General features: G+C 36.2%; 1 protein-coding gene across 1 annotated transcript in view; it reads right to left on the bottom strand.

The window, feature by feature from the left end:
• Positions 1-16,712: 16,712 nt before the first annotated feature.
• TRIP13 (thyroid hormone receptor interactor 13) overlaps positions 16,713-19,927 on the bottom strand; it is a 35,043-nt gene continuing 31,828 nt past the window's right edge. Inside the window, exons 13-14 of the mRNA XM_044657862.1 lie at positions 19,359-19,428; positions 16,713-17,639 (exon numbers count right to left, since the gene is read on the bottom strand). Coding sequence (XP_044513797.1) covers positions 17,541-17,639; positions 19,359-19,428 — 169 coding nt within the window. The 3' untranslated portion in view covers positions 16,713-17,540. The remainder of the gene's footprint in view (positions 17,640-19,358; positions 19,429-19,927) is intronic.

The following is a 19,927-nucleotide window of genomic DNA, read 5'->3' as shown; positions in this document are numbered from 1 at the left end:
GCCTCATCTAATACTAAGACCCTGAGAAACATTTAAGACAAGAATTGAAATATCCACATGTTTCTCTTCTAATAGAATGATGTCTGGAATTTCTGGAATTAGAGTATCCAGGTAGCTCCTGGATAGTACTATGTATAGTACTATGCATTTTTAGAGTTGATGGCAATTTACTCCCTCCTCCCACCCCCAATATGAGTCTCTGTATATTTGCTTTTTGTATTCTTCATTTAGAAGCCACACTTGTTTTATTGGCCAGCAATTGTGAGACATTGCTGGTGATATACTCCCCTCTAGTGGTCTGACATCCAAAATCAACTTGCCTAGGATTTGATCATTTGGGGACATACGGAGCTCTCAAACATTGTCTAACATTTTATATAGCCCACAATTAGCCTTCAGTCTCTCACTCTTATTTTTTTCTATTTGGTTACAGACTTCTTCTTAATTCCTAAGAACTCTCATCATCTGAGCCAACCCTAGACAAAATTGGGAAATAAACGCTTTGTATTGGCTGCCAAATTCTTCCTTATTTCTCTTGGTGAAAGTTTCTTTCTTTCTTTTTCTTTTTAAACTTTTACCTACTATCTTAAAATCAATTTTAAGTATTAATTCCAGGAGAAAAAAGGTAAGGGCTAGGCAACTGGGGTTAAGTGACTTGCCCAGGGTCACGCAGCTAAGAAGTATATGAGGCATTTGAACCCAGGACCTCCTGTATCCAGGTCTGGAGTTTTATCCACTGAACTACCTAGATACCTCTTGGTAAAAAAATGTTTCAGGAACACAGTGTCTTCAGTTTTTTTCATCTATCCTATCAAAACCTACTTTCACATTTAGATACATACGATAAACTTATAGAATCCTAGAGTTGTATGTATGGGACCTTAGAGGATATTCCCTTTAGCCCTCTGCTGAATGTAGGCTTTCATTCACAATGTTCTTGACAAATGGTTGCCAGAAAGTCAAACCTTCTAGTGATAGAAACTTAAGAGTCCCACAAAGCGATGCAGTCTATGGCCAAATAGCTTTCATTGTAAAGAAGTGCTTCCTTACATTAAGCCAAAACTTCTTTCCCTCCCTCTAACTTCTACCCTTTGGATTTGGTTCTACATTAAAAAATGTAAAATTGGCGAATTTTACTCCTGAATATTAACCCTTCAAACACTTAAAGCCAAAAATCATATACCCTCTTCCCCAAATTCTTTCTTCTCCAGGCTAAATATCCCTATTTCCATCCACTATTCTATGTAACACATGGTCCCCAAACCTCTTGCCAACTTGGCTGACCTTTTCTGGATGAGCTCTTCCTTGTCAACAAACCTTTGAAAACAGGGCATCACGAGCTAAACACAGTCCTCCATGGGCCAGGCTTCTTTTTGCTGCTATAACTTTACTAGACTTAATTATTACTATCCCCTCTTTGCCATTTGTGTTCAGCACAGAAAAGAAAATCGTCTTTTGTACTCCTTCAACTAATTCTGATGTCTAGGGTTAATACATTTATTATCATCTGACCTCATGGTTGACCAACATTCCTTTTATTCTTACCTGACTGACTCTCTTTTTTCACAAAATCTATTCTGAATCTCCTTTTCTCTTCCTATTCCCACTCTCAGACAACTGTAGCTCCTACTTTGATAATAAAATAGCATATTTTTACTTATATTCAATCAATCAAATGACCAAGAATAACTTGATTGGGATACAGATCACAAGCTTGGCACAGAGACGTGGTGTAGTAGTAATTTAATTCATACTGTTACATTTGTTAGAGCTTTGTCTTTCCCCCAAAAGAAGAATGATGAATAACTTATTGATTTACCTTCATGATAGTTTCATTGTTCAAAAGGGAGAGGGAAAATTCTCTCTGGAGCTGAACTTCACTGATGAGAGAAACTGTTTTTTGAGGTAGAAATGATGGAATCTTGGGAGGAAATAACCATTGCTTCTTAGACTTTGTGATAGAGAAGAAAAAATCTGGGCATAATCTGACATGTATGCAAATTTTGGGGAAAGCCAATTTCAAAAGGTTCACAAGAAAATTAGATGGGATATCATGGACTAAAATTTTAATGGGAAATGAACCCAGAAGGGATAGGAGATACTCATGAAATTTTGAAGACAAAAAAGGAAAGAATTCCAATGAAGGCAGAAATGAAATTTGACTGAAGAGATCAATGTAGATGCATAGTAAACTCACTATCCAAAATGAATTTTTAAAATGATTAGCCTTTTAATGTTAGACTAACCTTTAACATGGAGCATACTTGGGAATCCATCTAGAGCAGTGATGGTGAACCTTTCAGAGACCAAGTGCCAAAACTGCAACCCTCACGCCACAAGCGAGCCCAGCCCCTGCCAACCTGAAACAGGGGAGGGAGGACATACTCTTATTGGGCTGTTGGGAAGAGAGGTGGGTGATGAGAGAAATGTCCTCAGGTTCATGGAGAGGGGAAGGGGAGCATCTCCCTCTGCCACATGTGCCATAGATTTGCCAACAGGGATCTAGAGTATTATTGTTCTGAGACAGATAACCCAGTTACTATGTTTCACTTCATTCACTTGATGACAATATTTTCAGATGATCTCTTAACTGAATTTCCCAGAGTCCTAAAACAAAGAACATAAAATACGAATAATGAGCATATTAAGTGTGAATTGATCTTGGCTCCTTCCCAGGAACTAACTTCTTTTGACTGAGGACTAAAATTAAGAAGGACAATCAAACCTAAAGAATATGAGGTTCGCTCCCAGACACCCTAGCATCTGGCTAAGTCTTTCCCAAACTTTCATGAACTCACAAAACCTGGCTGTTACTCCCCCTTTCCTAAAATCTATTTTATCACCCCTTTTCTGTAGTTCAGTGGAATCCCAGTATTGTGGTTCTATATGGCTTTTTACTATGTACTTGTTGGCCTTGATTTAAAGACCCATTATAATAACTACTTTTATAGTTATATTTTTTTCAAGTTAATATCCTGAATATGCCTAGCAAAATCTTTTAGCCTGTTCATTTTCTTTCCAATGAATTGAAAAGGTTGTTGCTCTTACATATAGATGATCTCTAAGTTGATTTTTGGCTCTAAGATACTATAATTATGGATATTACCACATCCAGCTTTACCTAATAAGGAAAACAATTTGTCTTAGATTCATACTCTGTGAGCAAGCAACTGCCTGCTGGTCCAATGGATAAATGCAAGACACTGAAATCTGAGAAATACTTTGAAAATAGCCCTCAATGACTGTAAACCTTTTCACTGTAGACACTGAATATTAAAATCGATATAGGAGAATTGGATTAAATCAGAAATTTAGACCATGAAAAGATATTGGCACCTTTGTTCTTTGTGACAACCTTGTTTATGTATGAATTCACCATTACCTTTATAAAGGAGAAAACTATGAAAGCAATGAGAATCAAAGTTCCTACTTCTATAAGAACAGGTTCCATTGGGAAACACTTGAGATGACTCAAGAGAAGGTTCGTTCGCCTTTCTTTTCTCTGTTTTTTGTTTTTTTTTTTTTTTTTTTTTTTTACTTTTAATAGCTTTTATTTACAAAAGAGGTAGAAAGAGTGAAAGTAGAGAAATACAAAAAGGAATATAGAAGATGTCTAGCCTATTACACTAAATATTGCTCTGATGCTTAACTCGGCCAGACACAACTTGTTAACCTTCTCAACCAAAGTTAAAACTCTCTCTGGAAGTCAGGAAAGGAAAGCCAATTCTTCACTCACCAAAGTTCCCTTCAAAAGGCAAGTCAAGATAACTCAAGGTGAAGATGACTCCTGAAGCTGACTCTCTTCTTGAAGCCGACTCTCTTCTATTTTTTAAATACTATCTTTTATTAAATTAATTAATTTAGAACATTTTTCCATGTTCTATTAAGATTGTGTTCTTATAAAATTCATGTTCTGTCCTTCCCATCTTCCCACCCTCCCCCCATAACCAACACACAATTCCACTGGGTTTTACATGTATCATTGATCAAGACCTATTTCCATATTATTGATATTTGCACTAGGGTGCTCATTTTGAGTCAATATCCCTAATTTTATGCCCATTAACCCATGTAATCAGGCTGTTGTTTTCCTTCTGTTTTTCTACTCCTATAGTTCTTCCTCTGAATGTGAATAGCATTCTTCTAATAGGTCCCTCATAGTTGTCCTGGATTATTGCATTGTTGCTAGTAGTGAAGTCCATTACATTTGATTTTACCACAGTGTATCAGTCTCTGTGTACAATGTTCTCCTGGTTCTGCTCCTTTCGCTCTGCATCAATTCCTGGAGGTCATTCCAGTTCATATGGAATTCCTCCAGTTCATTATTCCTTTGAGCACAATAGTATCCCATCACCAACAGATACCACAATTTGTTCAGCCATTCCTCATTTGAAGGGCATCCCCTCATTTTCCAATTTTTTGTCACCACAAAGAGCACAGCTATAAATATTTTTGCACATGTCTTTTTCCTTATGATCTCTCTGGGGTATAAACCTAGCAGTGGTATGGTTGGATCAGAGGGCAGGCAATCTTTTAGCCCTCTTTGGGCATAGTTCCAAATTGCAATCCTGAATGGTTGGATCAATTTATAACTCCACCAGCAATGCATTAATGTCCCAATTTTGCTACATCCCCTCCATCATTCATTATTTTCCCCTGCTTTCATTTTAACCAATCTGCTAGGTGTGAGGTGTGAGTTCAGAGTGGTTTTGATATGCATTTCTCTAATTACTAGATATTTTGAGCACTTTTTTTATGTGTTTATTGATAGTTTTGATTTCTTTATCTGAAAATTGCCTATTCATGTCCCTTGTCAATTGGAGAATAGTTTGAGTTTTTGTACAATTTATTTAGTACCTTATAAATTTGAGTAATTAGACCTTTGTCAGAGGTTTTTGTTATAAAGATTTTTCCCAGTTTGTTAACTTCTCTTCTAATTTTAGTTGCATTGGTTTTGTTTGTACATAAACTTTTTAATTTAATGTAATCAAAATTATTTATTTTACATTTTGTAATTTTTTATAACTCTTGCTTGGTCTTAAAATCTTTCCTTTCTCAAAGATCTGATAAATATACTATTCTTTGTTTGCCTAATTTTCTTATAGTTTCCTTCTTTATATTCAAGTCATTCACCCATTCTGAGTTTATCTTGGTGTAGGGTGAGATGTTGATTTAAATCTAATCTCTCCCATATTGTTTTCCAATTTTCCCAGCAGTTTCTGTCAAATAGTGGATTTTTGTCCCAAAAGCTTGGCTCTCTGGGTTTATCATAGACTGTCTTGCTGACATCCCTTACCCCAAGTCTATTCCACTCATCCTCTCTTCTGTCTCTTAGCCAGTACCATATTGTTTTGATGACCACTGCTTTATAGTATAGTTTAATATCTGGTATTGCTAGACCACCTTCCTTCATGTTGTTTTTTTTTTCATTATTTCCCTTGATATTCTTGATCTTTTGTTCTTCCAAATGAACTTTGTTATAGTTTTTTCTAATTCAGTAAAAAAGTTTTCTGACAGTTTGATAGGTATGGCACTAAATAAATCAATTAATTTGGGTAGAATGGTCATTTTTATTATGTTAGTTCATCCTACCTTTGAGCAATTGATGTTTTTCCAATTATGTAGATCTAGTTTTAATTGTGTGGAAAATATTTCATAGTTGTGTTCGTATATTCCTGTGTATGTCTTGGCAGATAGATTCCTAAAAATTTTCTCTAGGGTGATTTTAAATGGTGTTTCTCTTTCTACCTCTTGCTGCTGGGATGTGTTGGATATATATAGAAATGCTGATGATTTATGTGGATTTCTTTTGTATCCTGCAACTTTCCTAAAGTTGTTATTTCCACTAGCTTTTTAGTTGATTCTCTGGGATTTTTTAAGTAGACAATCATATCATCTGCAAAGAATGATAGCTTGGTCTCCTTGTTGCCCATTTTAATACTTTCAATTTCTTTTTCTTCTCTAATTGCTACTGCTAGTGTTTCTAGTACAATGTTAAATAATATAGGTGATAATGGGCATCCTTGTTTCACTCCTAATCTTATTGGGAAGGCTTCTAATTTATCCCCATTGCATATGATGCCTGCAGATGGTTTTAGATATATATTGTTTATTATTTTTAGGAAAGGCCTTTCTATTACTATACTTTCTAGTGTTTTCAATAGGAACACATGTTGTATTTTGTCAAAAGCTTTTTCAGCATCTATTGAGATAATAGTGATTTTTGTTGGTTAGCTTACTGATATGGTCAATTATGTGAATAGTTTTCCTAATATTGAACCATCCTGCATTCTTGGTATAAATCCCACCTGATCATAATGAATAACCCTCTTGATCACTTGCTGGAATCTTTTTGCTAGTATTCTATTTAAGATTTTTGCATCTATGTTCATTAAGGAGATTGGTCTGTAGTTTTCTTTCTCTGTTTTTGGTCTGCTTGGCTTTGAAATCAGTACCATATTTGTGTTATAAAAGGAATTTGGTAGAACACCTTCTTTGCTTTTTAGGTCAAATAGTTTGTATAGTATTGGGATTAGGTATTCTTTGAATGTTTGAAAGAATTCACTTGTGAATCCAACAGGTCCTGGGGATTTCTTTCTTAGGGAGTTCTTTGATGGCTTGTTCAATTTCTTTTTCTGATATAGGATTATTTAAATATTCTACTTCTTCTCCAGTTAATCTAAGACATTTAAATTTTTGTAGATATGTATTCATATCTCCCAGATTGCGGTATTTATTGCCTATAATTGGGCAAAATTGTTTTTAATGATTGCCTTAATTTCCTCTTCGTTAGGTGAAGTCTTCCTTTGCATCTTTGATAATGTTTTGGTTTTCTTCTTTCCTTTTTTGTACTAGATTGACCAGTACTTTGTCTATTTTATTTGTTTTTTCAAAGTACCAGTTTCTAGTCTTATTAATTCAGTAGTTCTTTTACTTTCAATTTTATTAATTTCTCCTTTAGTTTTTAGGATTTCTAATTTAGCTAATCATCTGGGAATTTTTTATTTGTTCACTTTCTAGTTTTTTAATTTGCATGCCCAATTCGTTGATCTCTGCCCTCTGTAATTTGTTAATATATGCATTCAAGGATATAATTTTCCCTCTTATTACTGCTTTGGCAGCATCCCATAAATTTTGGTAATAGGTCTCTCATCATTGTCATTCTCTTCAATGAAATTATTAAGTTGCTAGCCTGGAGAACTGGGAATAGGTGATATGGTAATAGGGAAGCTTGGAAGAGGGTTGCTTTGGGTGAAAGATACAGAACTCAGTTTTGGACATGTTGAACTTAAGATATCTACAGGACATTCAGTTCAAGATATCTAATAACATTCCATTAGAAATGTGAGACTGAGATCAGCATAGAGGTTAGGTTTGGATAAGTAGATTTGAGAATCATCAGCACAGACATATGGCAACTAAGAGAACTGGTAACTTGGGATAGAGCAGTTTCAGTTGAATGATGAGGTTGGAAGCCAGACTGAAGAGAATTAAGAAAGGAATGAGAAGAGAGGAAATGGAGGGATCTATCATAGACAGCCTTCTTGTTTAACTACAAAAGACAATAGAGATATGGGATAATTGTGGGGATGGATGTATCAAGTGAAGGTTGAGGGAATACATGAGTGTTTTTAGATAGCAAAGCAACGACTAATAGAAAAAAAAAGATTGATGGTGTGAGAATAGAAACAATAAAGAAATCTGTTGCAGAGGACAGGATGGGATGGAATCACTTATTTAGGACTGGCTTTGTTGAGAAGAGCCACTTTATCAAGTGAGACATACAGACAACTCCTTCATTGAAGAAGTTAGTGGCAGAAGGCTTCTGAATGATGTGAAATAGAGAAGAGGGAACTCTCTGCAAACAGCCACAATTTTTTCCAGTAGAATCTGAGGTAACATTCTTAGGTGACAGAGTAGTAGGAGGGGAAGGCATAGGATATTTGAGGCGAGATGAAAATTTTTGGAAGAATTTCTGTGGTGGAATAGGCTAATGAGTTAATTCAGGAGGTGTAAAAGAATTGCCTAGCTGCAAGGATCCAGCAGAGGTTGCATAACATACATGTGTAGTGTGAAAAATAGATAATGGAGGGCACCAGGGATGTTACAATAAATCTAAATAGTTGTGGGTACACACACTGAGTTGTAGGAGAGACTGGACCAGGATAGACCAGAGTTCACTGGGTTAACACGAGAATGGCAGTTGATCTCAACTGTCACACAGTTCTCCCTAGGCCAGATCTAGAAACCAACAGGCAAGGTAAAAGGGTTTAACTGGTTTAATTATGGTTAACTAAAAGGTGGGAAAGGGATTTCTATACTTAAAACCTAATGAAAAAACCACAGGGCAAGGGGAGGACTTCTCTACTCTAATCTTAGTGATCTAAACAGACAGGGCCAAAGGAGCAGTGCAGGAGTCACTATGAAGGCCTCGAACCTGGTACCTACCAGATTTGACCAGCACAGCAAATGGGTCTGAGGGTGGCTTTGGGGTTCTCACAGTAATCCACAGATGATCAGGATGCCAAAAGCTTAGGTGGTCCAAGATATCCAAGAAGAAAGAGTGTACTTGAGATGCTGTCCACCAGATCCCAAACTTCTCTTCTTGGTGCTTCTCTGTAGGTCTTGTCCTCTTGCTGGAAAGCCACCACCACTCAGGATCCCAGGGAAATCAGAATGCAGAGTGTCCTTTATTCTGAGATCTCCCAGGGCTAACAATAGTTTGTGCCAAGCCGTAATGGAGTCTCTCTCAAGGCACAAGGCACTCCTTCCTGCTCCTTCATTCCATCTTGGAATGCTCAAGCCTTCCTGTTAGGTACATCCTTAATAATTAATAACTATGTAATCTTCCTCACAAGAGTTCCCCCCCCTTTTCACAGAGCCAAAATTAACAAAATTTTGGTATTTGTGCACTACAAACTAAACTAAAATTCTAACCCAAAATAACAAACAACCTACACTAACTCTATTCTATCTAACACTATCCTATTCTACCCTACACTAGGGATTTCAACAAGGAAAGGTAAAAGGATAAATACATTGAACAGTTACATAGTTCAAAGCATAAAGCAACAAGTAACAAAGCAAAATTTCCAACAAAATCAACAGCAAATATGAAATATCAACACAAAAGTCAAAACAAACATCGAACAGAACTCCTAATACAGAAATATCCTACCAACTAATAAATGCAAACATTTTGGAAAATATATTTTAACACAACATTGCATAAGTCTTTACATCAAAATTAAAACAAAACATTAAACTCCCTTATGCAAATTACATTTGAATGTTTGCAACTCAATTATATCAAAGTATTCACAGAATTTACAGTTATATACATATATACATATGATATATACATAATATATACACGTATGATATACATGTATACATATATGTGCACATAATATATACACGTCAAATATACATATGTGCACCCTTTGCATATATACAATACTTACACTATAATACAGTTTACAATATACACATACTATTTACACAACTATTTACATTTTTGTGATATGTGATCTGTAATATGTTGTTCTTCATGTAATGCAATTTTGTCATGTTCATTGTATCTGCACTGTAATGTACATTAGTATCTTATCTTATCCTCTAATCTAATCTAATACTATATCTATTTCACTAAACTATTCTAAACTAACCCTGTGGTATTAATATATTAGTCTAGCTACATCTACCTAAATAACTAGCTAATCTTTGTTAGTAACTAACTATCCTTTGTTAGTACTTACTTATCCTATAGCTAAGTCTAATTTTATTAGTATTTATACATTGTTTCATTACATAAGGAACACAATGTATACTAACATGTTTGTGTCATATGTATCTGATTTGTTATGTTGTTTCTTTGCTATTTTGTGTTGCATCATGTTACTGATGGATGCATGATATCTACCAAAACTCCAGATCTCCTGCAGATCTCCTTTCTTCTTATCATGTTCCATTCCTCAAGGAAATCCCTTCTTCTCTCCGGTTTTCCTCTTCTCCTCCTCTTCTCCATCGAAGGTCTTGATAGTTTTATGTGCAATGTGGGATTCATATGAGTATGTAGTGATTCTATTTACATTACCCAAAATACTTCCAAACCATTTAGTCCAAATTGTCCATGATTAATCCTCTTCTTTAAGAAAATCCTTGAAAATGAAGTTTTATCAGTTCAATTCATAAGTTCATTAGTCTTAATATAAAGTTTATAAATCCTGAATCTTCTTCATCCATGTCCTCTTCCATCTGAACTGCTTTCGTCATCATGATCTTCTTCTTCTTCTTCTTTTCTTCTTCTTCTTCTTCTTCTTCTTCTTCTTCTTCTTCTTCTTCTTCTTCTTCTTCTTCTTCCCTTCTCCTCTTTCTCCTTCTTCTTCATTATTAACAATGTCTATAGTTTCATTATCTATTCCATGTCCTAATTTAACATGAGAAGAGTGATACCACGAATCTCTACCTAAAACTTTTACAGAAGATGGTGAAACTAATACAACTGTATAAGGATCTACCCAATTTTGTTCCGTTGCCGATGTTTTGGCAAAATTTTTCATATAGACCGTATCACCTGGTTTAAAATTATGAAGAGAATAATCCAATGGACCAAATTGAATTAATACTCCCATATCTTGTAATTCTCTTAGCCTCTGCTGTAAAGCACTTAAATATGAAGCAATTTGGCAATCACCTCCTAAAAGTGATGCATAAATAGCCTTACAAGATTTTTATTGTAGTGGAGCATGTCCAAAGAGCATCTCATATACTGATATATGTAGATCCGCTCTTGGTCTCATACGTAGGTAAAACAAAGCTATGGGAAGAACTTCTGGCCATTTGAGATGAGTTTCAGCACAGAGTTTCCCAACCATAGTATTGAGTTCCCTATTCATACACTCCACCTGACCTGAACTTTGCGGGTGATAAGGAACATGATATTTAGGTGTTATTCCTAGATTCTCATAGACTCTTCTAAGGATATCCTGAGTGAAATGAGATCCCTTATCCAAATCTATGGTTAAAGGCACACCAAATCTAGGCACAATTTCCTTGAGTAACACTTTCACCACAAAACTAGCTGTATTGGTATTTGATGGAAAAGCTTCAGGCCATTTAGTTAGTCTATCGACTATCACAAGACAATACTTGTATCTTCCAGCTTTAGGCATACAGATATAATCAATCTGTGAACTCTCAAATAGACAATACGCTAAAGGACTACCACCCAAACCTTTCTTTCTGAATGCACTGTGATTGAACTTTTGGCAGACTGGACAGCTATTACAGATCTTATTTGCAACAACACTTATTCTAGGAGCAACCCATTGTCTCCTGATGGAATCCACAACAGCTTGTGTACCAAAATGACCTTTTGTGTGGATAGCTTGACACAAATAAGTATACAAATCTTTTGGTAACAATGGTCTTCCTGTATAAGTAATCCATATCCCATGTTCTCTCCTAGCTCCAAATTTATCCTTCCATTTCTGGATATCTGAGTCTACATAAGCTTTCTCTAGATCATCAGAATCAATAGATGTTAAATTCATTATATAAATTGGAGCATTCTGGGCTGCATACTTCGCAGTGATATCAGCTCTGTAATTTCCTTTAGAGACTGAATCTCTACCACGAGTATGACTCCGACAATGAATTACTGCCAGTTTTGGCTTTTGGATTGCTTCTAACAACTCAGTTATTTTTCCTGCATGAGCTATTGGTTTTCCTGATGCAGTAATAAAACCTCATTGTTTCCAGATTGTTCCTGTTGCACGGCAAACAGAAAATGCATACCAAGAGTCCATATAAATATTCACACTTTTATCTTCAGCTAGAAGACATGCTTGCTTCAATGCCACCAATTCAGCACCCTGACCACTAAGACTACTAGGTAATGAGCCATACCACAGTGTCTCAAATTCTGTGACAACTGCAGCACCAGTACATCTGATTCCATTACATAAATATGATCCATCCGTGAATAACACCCAGTCTGGATTTTCGAATGGAGTATCTTTTAAATCCATCCTAGGCAGATCCACAAGATCTACTACCTCAACACATTCAGGAAATGGCTCACCATTCTTAGGCAAATCAGGAAGAAGAGTAGCTGGATTAAGTATGCTACATCTCTTCAACATGATGTTCTTACTACCTAAGAGAATAATTTCATACTTAGCTATTCGTTGGTCAGAATATCCTTGAGTACGAAACTTCCTCATTAATGCTTCTATCTGATGTGAACAATAGACAGTTAAAGGACATCCCAAAACTAGATCAGCTGACTTCTGGACTAATACAGCTGCTGCTGCTACCCCCTTAGGGTACTGTCCCCGCAGCTATTGGATCTAATTGACAGCTGTAATACCCAACTGGACGATAACTTTGTCCAAGAGTCTGTGTCAACACACCAGAAACTATACCCTTTGTTTCATTGACAAACAGCTGAAAAGGTTTCTCATAGTCTGGGATTCCTAATGCAGGTGCAGATAGAATGGCTTCTTTCAGCTTATCCAAGGCTAAACGCTGTTCAGGCTTTAGTTTCAGAGGTTCTGGTTCTGTATTCCTGATCAGATCTGTTAAACATTTAGTGATCCCACTATATCCAGGAATCCATTGTCTACAGAAACCAGTAGTTCCAAAAATAGCTCTAAGCTGTTTTTTGGCTTTAGATGCACTCAATTTCTATATGTCAGCTATTCTCTTTTGTGTAATACTTCTGGAACCCTCTGGCAACACGAATCCAAGATATTGCACCCTGGGCAAAACGAATTGTAATTTCGCTTTGGAGATTTTATGTCCTCGTTTATTCAATTCAATCAAAAGAATCTTGCTATCCCTAAGACACACCTTTGCATTTGGGGATGCCATAAGAATATCATCCACAAAATGCACCAATTTACTCTCTTTAAATTTAATAGTTTTTAGATCTCAATTTAGAATTTGAGAGAACTGCGAAGGTGAGTCGGTATACCCTTGTGGGAGACAAGTCCACGTCCTTGAGTCTTTTCCCAAGTGAAAGCAAAAATCTTTTGAGAATCCTCATGAACTGGTATTGAGAAAAACACAGAACATAAATCTACCACGATGAAATATCTAGCCTGACTTGGAATGGAAGAAATTATAGCAGTTGGACTTGGGACAACTGGATGTGTCTTGATGACATAATCATTTACAACTCTTAGATCTTGAATAAATTAATGCTGATCCAACTCATCACCATTAGTAATTAAATTCTTATTATCACCAATCAAATCAATATTAACACCAAGTGCACCATTTCCATTATTCACAATTACATCATCATTATCTTTAACACATACAATTTCATCAACATTCACTTTAGTCCCATTACCTTGATCAATCACTCTTGAACTTTGGGCACACCTTTATAATGAAGCTGTCCCTCCATTCATGTTACCATTATTAACATTCCCCTGTACAACATGACTAAACTTTGGGCAAGCTCCTGTACGAATAAAATCCTGCATCGTTGCCAAATTAGGAGCTTGTGCACCTTGTCAGAATGCATTCTGGCATTGGAACACATTTTGCTGACCATTTCCATGATTAAAACCATTATTCCGGTTATTTCCCCTGTATCCATAATTATTATACCTATTAAATCCATTGTTATTATTGTTGTATCTCTGCCCATATGATCTTTTTCTGTACCTACAGTCCCTTGCAAGGTGTCCAACATGTCCACACACATAGCAAGATTGTTGCCTCTGATTTCTCATGCTTGCATTGGTCTTATAATTATTATTATTATTCCTCTTCTCTGCTGACCTTAATGCTCCCACTGCCTTAATTTCATTTACCTCCTTTTCATTGGTTCTAGAATTTGCCTCCCTTAACTGCTTTCTAAAGCTTTCAATAATGGTATCCTTTTCATCACTTCCCTGTCTTTCTCCTGTGCAAATACGTATGTGGCTTTTTGTTTTAACTCATCCAGGCTCAAAAGTTTCCAATCAGGATAATTATCTGTGAAGAACTTCTTTACCTGGGGAACAGAATTCCTAACAAAAATCCTTTTCACATGGTCTATGGTATCCTCTAGTATGTTCATATGTAAATATATCTCAGCTGCCTCAATAATCCTGTCCAGAAATGTTGCTGGGGTCTCTAGTGCTGTCTGCCTAATCCTGTCCAGAAATGTTGCTGGGGTCTCTAGTGCTGTCTGCCTAATTTTCTCAACTTAGACCACGAATTTGGACGCTTTGTGTGTTTTTCCATTATTTTTATAAGGGACTTTCATGCCTACTTTAGCATTCAGTATATGGGAACTGAATTAAGATCCAGTTCCTCCCAGGCTACTGGCCATGGTGTCATCCCTTCTATGTTCCTTGTTTCTTCAACAAATTTGGCCCTATTGTGGTGTGACAAAATCTCACCCAACACATACCAACAATACTCAAAGTCTGGGTCATGTTGTTTTATAAATGCCTTAAAGATCTTAACAAATTTCCCAGAATCATCATGGAAATTTGGGATCTTTCTCTTCAAATTTTCCACATCCTCAGATCTAAATCTTGTGTGCTTCTAACTGCCCAAGAGTACACTTCCTGTCTGTCTCTCTGCTAGCCACCCATCTGGGAGTGACAAACAGTAGTGGACCCAGTCAGAATAGTCAGTAACGTGTAGGAACATGGATGGTGGGAATGATCCAAAACTGGATCATTCCCACCATCCATGTGTTTTGGATCATTCCCACCATCCATGATCATAAGACAGGATCAGAGATTGTAAAGGAGCAAGGATCTCAAGAGTAGAGTTGAACTGGTTTGCCAAAGGGGTCAAGATGGGGAAAGATGTGGCTAGGGCAGAGGTGATGAGCTGGGAGAGAAATTAGGGTGTCATGTTGTGAAGAGCAGAGTTATTTGGTATTGAAAGGCAGAGGGAAAGGTGAACTGTCAAAATATCACGATCAGATAATACATGAATGTGGACATGGTACATTTGTGGGTGATGACAAGATCTAGCGTATGATTTTTGATATGGCTGATGTGGGTTGGATTATGTCATGGAAATCAAGTAAGGACAGTTAGAGTGCTTGAGACTTTATATATATATATATATATATATATACACACATGTATGTATGTATGTATGTATGTATGTATGTATGTATGTATATATGTATGTATGTATGTATATATAAAATGTCCTTAGTATGAGGGCAGAAATTAGGGAGGAAAGAAGGAAAAAAAGTCCTAGAGGTTGTAGGGCTGGAGCTACCATAACTTCAATTTCAATTTGGTAATAGATATAGATTGGGGAAACCTCAAAAGGGATTACTGAATAATGGAATTGTAAGGTCTGGAAGTGCTAATGGGGCACAATACCCTCTCTGACCAGAGGAATGAGAGTCCAGCCAAAACTAGAAAGAATGGTCAAGAAGGCTGTGTCATTAGAAGAGTCAGAAGATGGAAGGAGTGAAAGGAAATTTAAGATGAAAGCAAGTTTTTTGGCTTTTGAAGCAGATATTCCAGAAGGCATAATGAGAGGGTGGGTTGTTTTTGGTAATAATTTGGGAGAAGGGGTTATGATTAAGGGGAACAGAAATTAGCAGGGCACTGGGAATGGGGAATGATGTTTGAGATGAGGACCCACAGGAATTCAGAATCATTGGGATAAGGAAGGTATGACCTGGGGGAGTTTCTTAATCACTGACAAAATTTTAGAAAAATATTCTATGTCAATAGGGTTATATAAATTCAAGGTGGAATTATTTCTAAGATGTGAAGAAGCAACAACTTGGAACAGGAGTGGTTATATTCTCCTTCCCCTAAGGTGGGAGGTTAGGCTGAAACTTGATGGAATGGCTTCCTTTCTCCTTGCCTCAGTTGGGGAGGTTGGTATGGGTGCCTCTCTTCCCACAGGAGGCAGGAAACCAGGCAGGAGATGATGGTAAGATGTTCAAGACGCAAAAATGTTCAGAAACACCAGACTATACTACTGGAACCCTACCAAAACTACTACTAAAGACTTTCCCGTTCTTTCCTCAAAACAACAAAATATATCCAGCACACATCAAACATGAGACTTCTCTCGTATAAAAGAGAAAAGCTGGGAAGTCTTTTTTTGGAGCTATCTCCCTATTATCCCAATGTAGATACAGATTTGAAGGACCAAAGCATTCCTCCCAGATCTAGCTGGCTATAAAAAATGTCCTTCAACAAATCTCATTTGGACATGTAATATGTGCGCAAAAGTTTCCTTCTTTTTCTTTTCCAATTAAGGATGTTAGGTTTGTTTTTTGTTTTTAAATTACATCTTACCTGGAGAAACTAAATAGTACTCATTTAAAAATTATTAGAACTCAGAGAGCTTTCATTCAGACTGCTACAACTGAGTGACTTTAATTTAGATACTAGGAACAAAAACAAACTTTTTAAAGCTAAAACAATTATCAATGAATTGTACATTAGACTTACTTAAGATATTTGGAAGAGGAACAATGGAGGCAGTATGGTAGTTAGCAGTTGGAGTCCTAAAGTCAAATAATTTGGGTTCAAATACTACATCTGTGACAATGAGTGAGCTGTTAAACTAACCTTGTCCTCAGTTTTGTCATCTGTAAAATGAGGGGATTGAATTAGATGGCTCTGGAGATCCCTTCCAGCTCTGAATCAGCAAGTTATTCCACTGACATGAAAAAATCAATAAAATGGCAAGACAAGAAATCTAAAAAATCCCCACAATGTTTTAATAAACAAAATAAGTATAAACAAAATAATAAATGAAGTCAGCACCATCTTTAAGAGTAGATATGATACAGAACCCACTAACATGAATTTATTTCATCCCTGGGAAAATAAAATATAATTCGTAGAACTCATAAGTCCACTTTACATTCATTATTGAAGTTCTTTTTATATGGCACATAATTTGTAACACTCTTTGAGAAGTAAAGAGCATTTATTCAACAAATAAACACATAAAAATAAAACTATTAGCCAAACTGATAATGTAGGTACAATAAGGTTATGAGGTATATACGAGTAACTATACATCTGTTTTTAATGTTAAACATTTTTCCCTTTAAACTTTATGATTCTCTAATACCACTGTTTGAATGTTATGAAGTGTGAAGACATTTCTTTCATTTTCTATAAAATCTGTGGAACTTCTGCTGTTTAAACACACTAGAGTATCTGTGCATTAAATAAGAAAATTAGATAAATCAAAGCCATGCCATTTATCTCGTCTGATGTGTATTTTTAAATGATCTAGTTACATTTTCCAAAAGTTTAAGTTCTTATATAACATGCCCCAAAGACTAAATTTGTTAATCAATTTTATTTTAAACTTACAAAAGGAAGTAAAAAGAAGACTCAACAGAGAAAGGTGATTCTTTGGGTAGATCTGAATTAAACTTTAAGTATATACATTTTACATTTCCCCTTAAAACAGTGAGAACAACAGGGCACTTGTCTTTCTAAAGGAGTCTGACAATATGTGTGTAGCACAGCTGTGCTTGAGAACATTAAATCAATTACTGTATGTATAATTGAGTCAGATACAACAGATTATCCAATGCAAGTTGAAAGCTTCTTTCTTTCTTCAAATTGTTTGTCTACTACAAGTGAAAGGGCCTGAAGGAATCCTTCTACTGAAACAGTAGGTGTCTAGAAGCAAACAATAAGGCACCATTAGATCAAAATATATCAAAACATAAAAACACTTTTCCCTTTTTTCTCTCTAGAAGCCACTCATCTAGCAACCTCAATATACTAAAACATAAGACTTTTAAATAGTCAAAGTCTATGTCACAAACAACATATTTCAGTTAAATATTATTTTTGCCATATGTTAAGGCACCGGGAAAAAAGTGACCCCATCTCCACAGAACTTATATATTCTGGAGAGGAAGGAATACACAACACATTCACAATTAAGGAAATACAGGCTTATACACATGGATATCCACACACAAATACATATACACACGTATATGTATAGATCTACATATAGATGAAAGTGATGGAGGGTGGTGGTAACCCACAACTGGGTTAATCTGGAAAGGTCTCTTGAAGAAATAACAATATTCAAACTGGGTCTTAAAGGGAGCTAGAAGTTCCAAGGGGAAGAGGAAGAATATTCCAGGCTTGAGATGATTGCCTTTGAAGAAATATGGAAGCGAGAGATGGAATGTTGTCTAGAGGGAAGAGCTAGTAAACAATTCTGGCTGGGGTGCACAGTGTGTGATGAGGAATCACCTATTATCAGCTTAAAAAGGCAGTAGGAGCCAGAGGTGAAGAGCTACAAAGGAGCTGATATTTCATCCTCTGGGCAAAGGGTAGCAGTGAAAGCTTCTTGACCATGGTCAGACCTGTGCTTTAGGAATGCTAGTTTAGTGGCTACTCTACCTCAAGGACAGACTGGAAGGGCAGAAACTGGATGCAGGGAGACTAAATAGGAGGCCACTATAACAGAGCAGGAAAGAGGTGATGAAGACATTACATCTAGGATCATTGAGAGGTAAGCAAAGAAGGGATGGCAGCTTGAATTTGTCCTCTGGGCACTTGAACTCCAGCCAAGCTGCTATAGGAGGTCATGCTGAGCTACAAAAAGATTGCATCCTGATTACAGAGGACAGTGGGAAGGATGGAGCATCAAGTTCAAGGAGCAACTGATGTGGCAATTGATTAGAACTCAGAATAAATATGGAGAAGGGCTAGGCAATAAGTCAGTAAAGGTAGCAGGGAGCCAAATTGGGAGGTGGGGAAGGCTTTAAATTCTAAATTGGAATCTGAAAATAAGAAGGGAAGGCAAGTCGCAAAGGGGATGTCATAGATAGAAGTTACAGAGGTAAATTACAGCTGAACATAAAGCTTAAATTTCTAACAATTAGAATTGTCCAAAATCAAAATAGGATGTCTAGGAGGGGTTTGAATTTTCTATCTTCAAGCAGAGGCTAGATAACAACTCATCAGGGATGTTACAGAGGGATTCATGATTGAGGCAGGGATAAGACTAGATAACCTTTGAAGCCCCTATCAAGTCCTGAGCCTGAGACACTTGTGGGAAGGGGAGAGTCTATAATAGGAAGAAAAGTTTATTATAAATAAACTTAGCTCATTTCACATTTTCCCTAGGACCAACCTTGCTGCCGGGCATGACTATTAAAGTTTTTTCTTACATTTGGCAGAATTATTGCCTTTGCCATTAACATGTCTTCAACTGGCCTGACTGTTTAATATCTTTGGCATAATATCCTGTAGTATAGTTGCTCCAAGCTAAGGCTTTAAGCGAGAAGCAATTTAAGTTAAGGCTTTGTGAGTGGCTAATGATGGTTGAGAATGGAAATATCAATTGAAAAAAAAAGAGTGAGAACAAAAACTTACTTGTATGTATAATGCATGAGCTAGAAAAGGAAGTTTCCTTAAGACTCGGCCACTAAGTCCTTCACTTTTCCTGTTTAAAAATAAACATTATAAAATAATTCTAAATATTGTTTTTCCATAGTTTAAATCGACAGTTCTTTTCTATGAATATTTTTCAGTATTAATTGCAGAGCAAAATTCAAGCAACAGTATTGACCACAAATACATTCTAAGATGAATCATGATTGCTTTCTAAAGCCAATGGCTGAAAACACCACAAGGAAGGAAAAGTAGTGGCCTAAAAACAATTCCATTTGTTTATTTCCAAGAATTTGGAGTCAACCAACTTTGTCCATTCCAAACCTAACAAGGACCCAATGAATTTAGAGGCCCAGAGGATAAATTCAATACATCAACACATTTCTGTATATTTCTGCCTACAGTAATATGAGTAACAACTTCAGTTAATATTATGGAAGGAACTATAAGCATAAGTACAAGAAAATTCTAAAGATTATTAAATAAACAGACAATCCAGATGATTTAGGTCAAAATCAATCCACTAATGTACCTTTGGTCTTGAATTATCA

The sequence above is a fragment of the Gracilinanus agilis genome, chromosome 1 (genome assembly GCF_016433145.1).
Source record: "Gracilinanus agilis isolate LMUSP501 chromosome 1, AgileGrace, whole genome shotgun sequence".
Taxonomy (NCBI): Eukaryota; Metazoa; Chordata; class Mammalia; order Didelphimorphia; family Didelphidae; genus Gracilinanus; species Gracilinanus agilis.
This window is presented reverse-complemented; position numbering and strand designations above follow the sequence as displayed.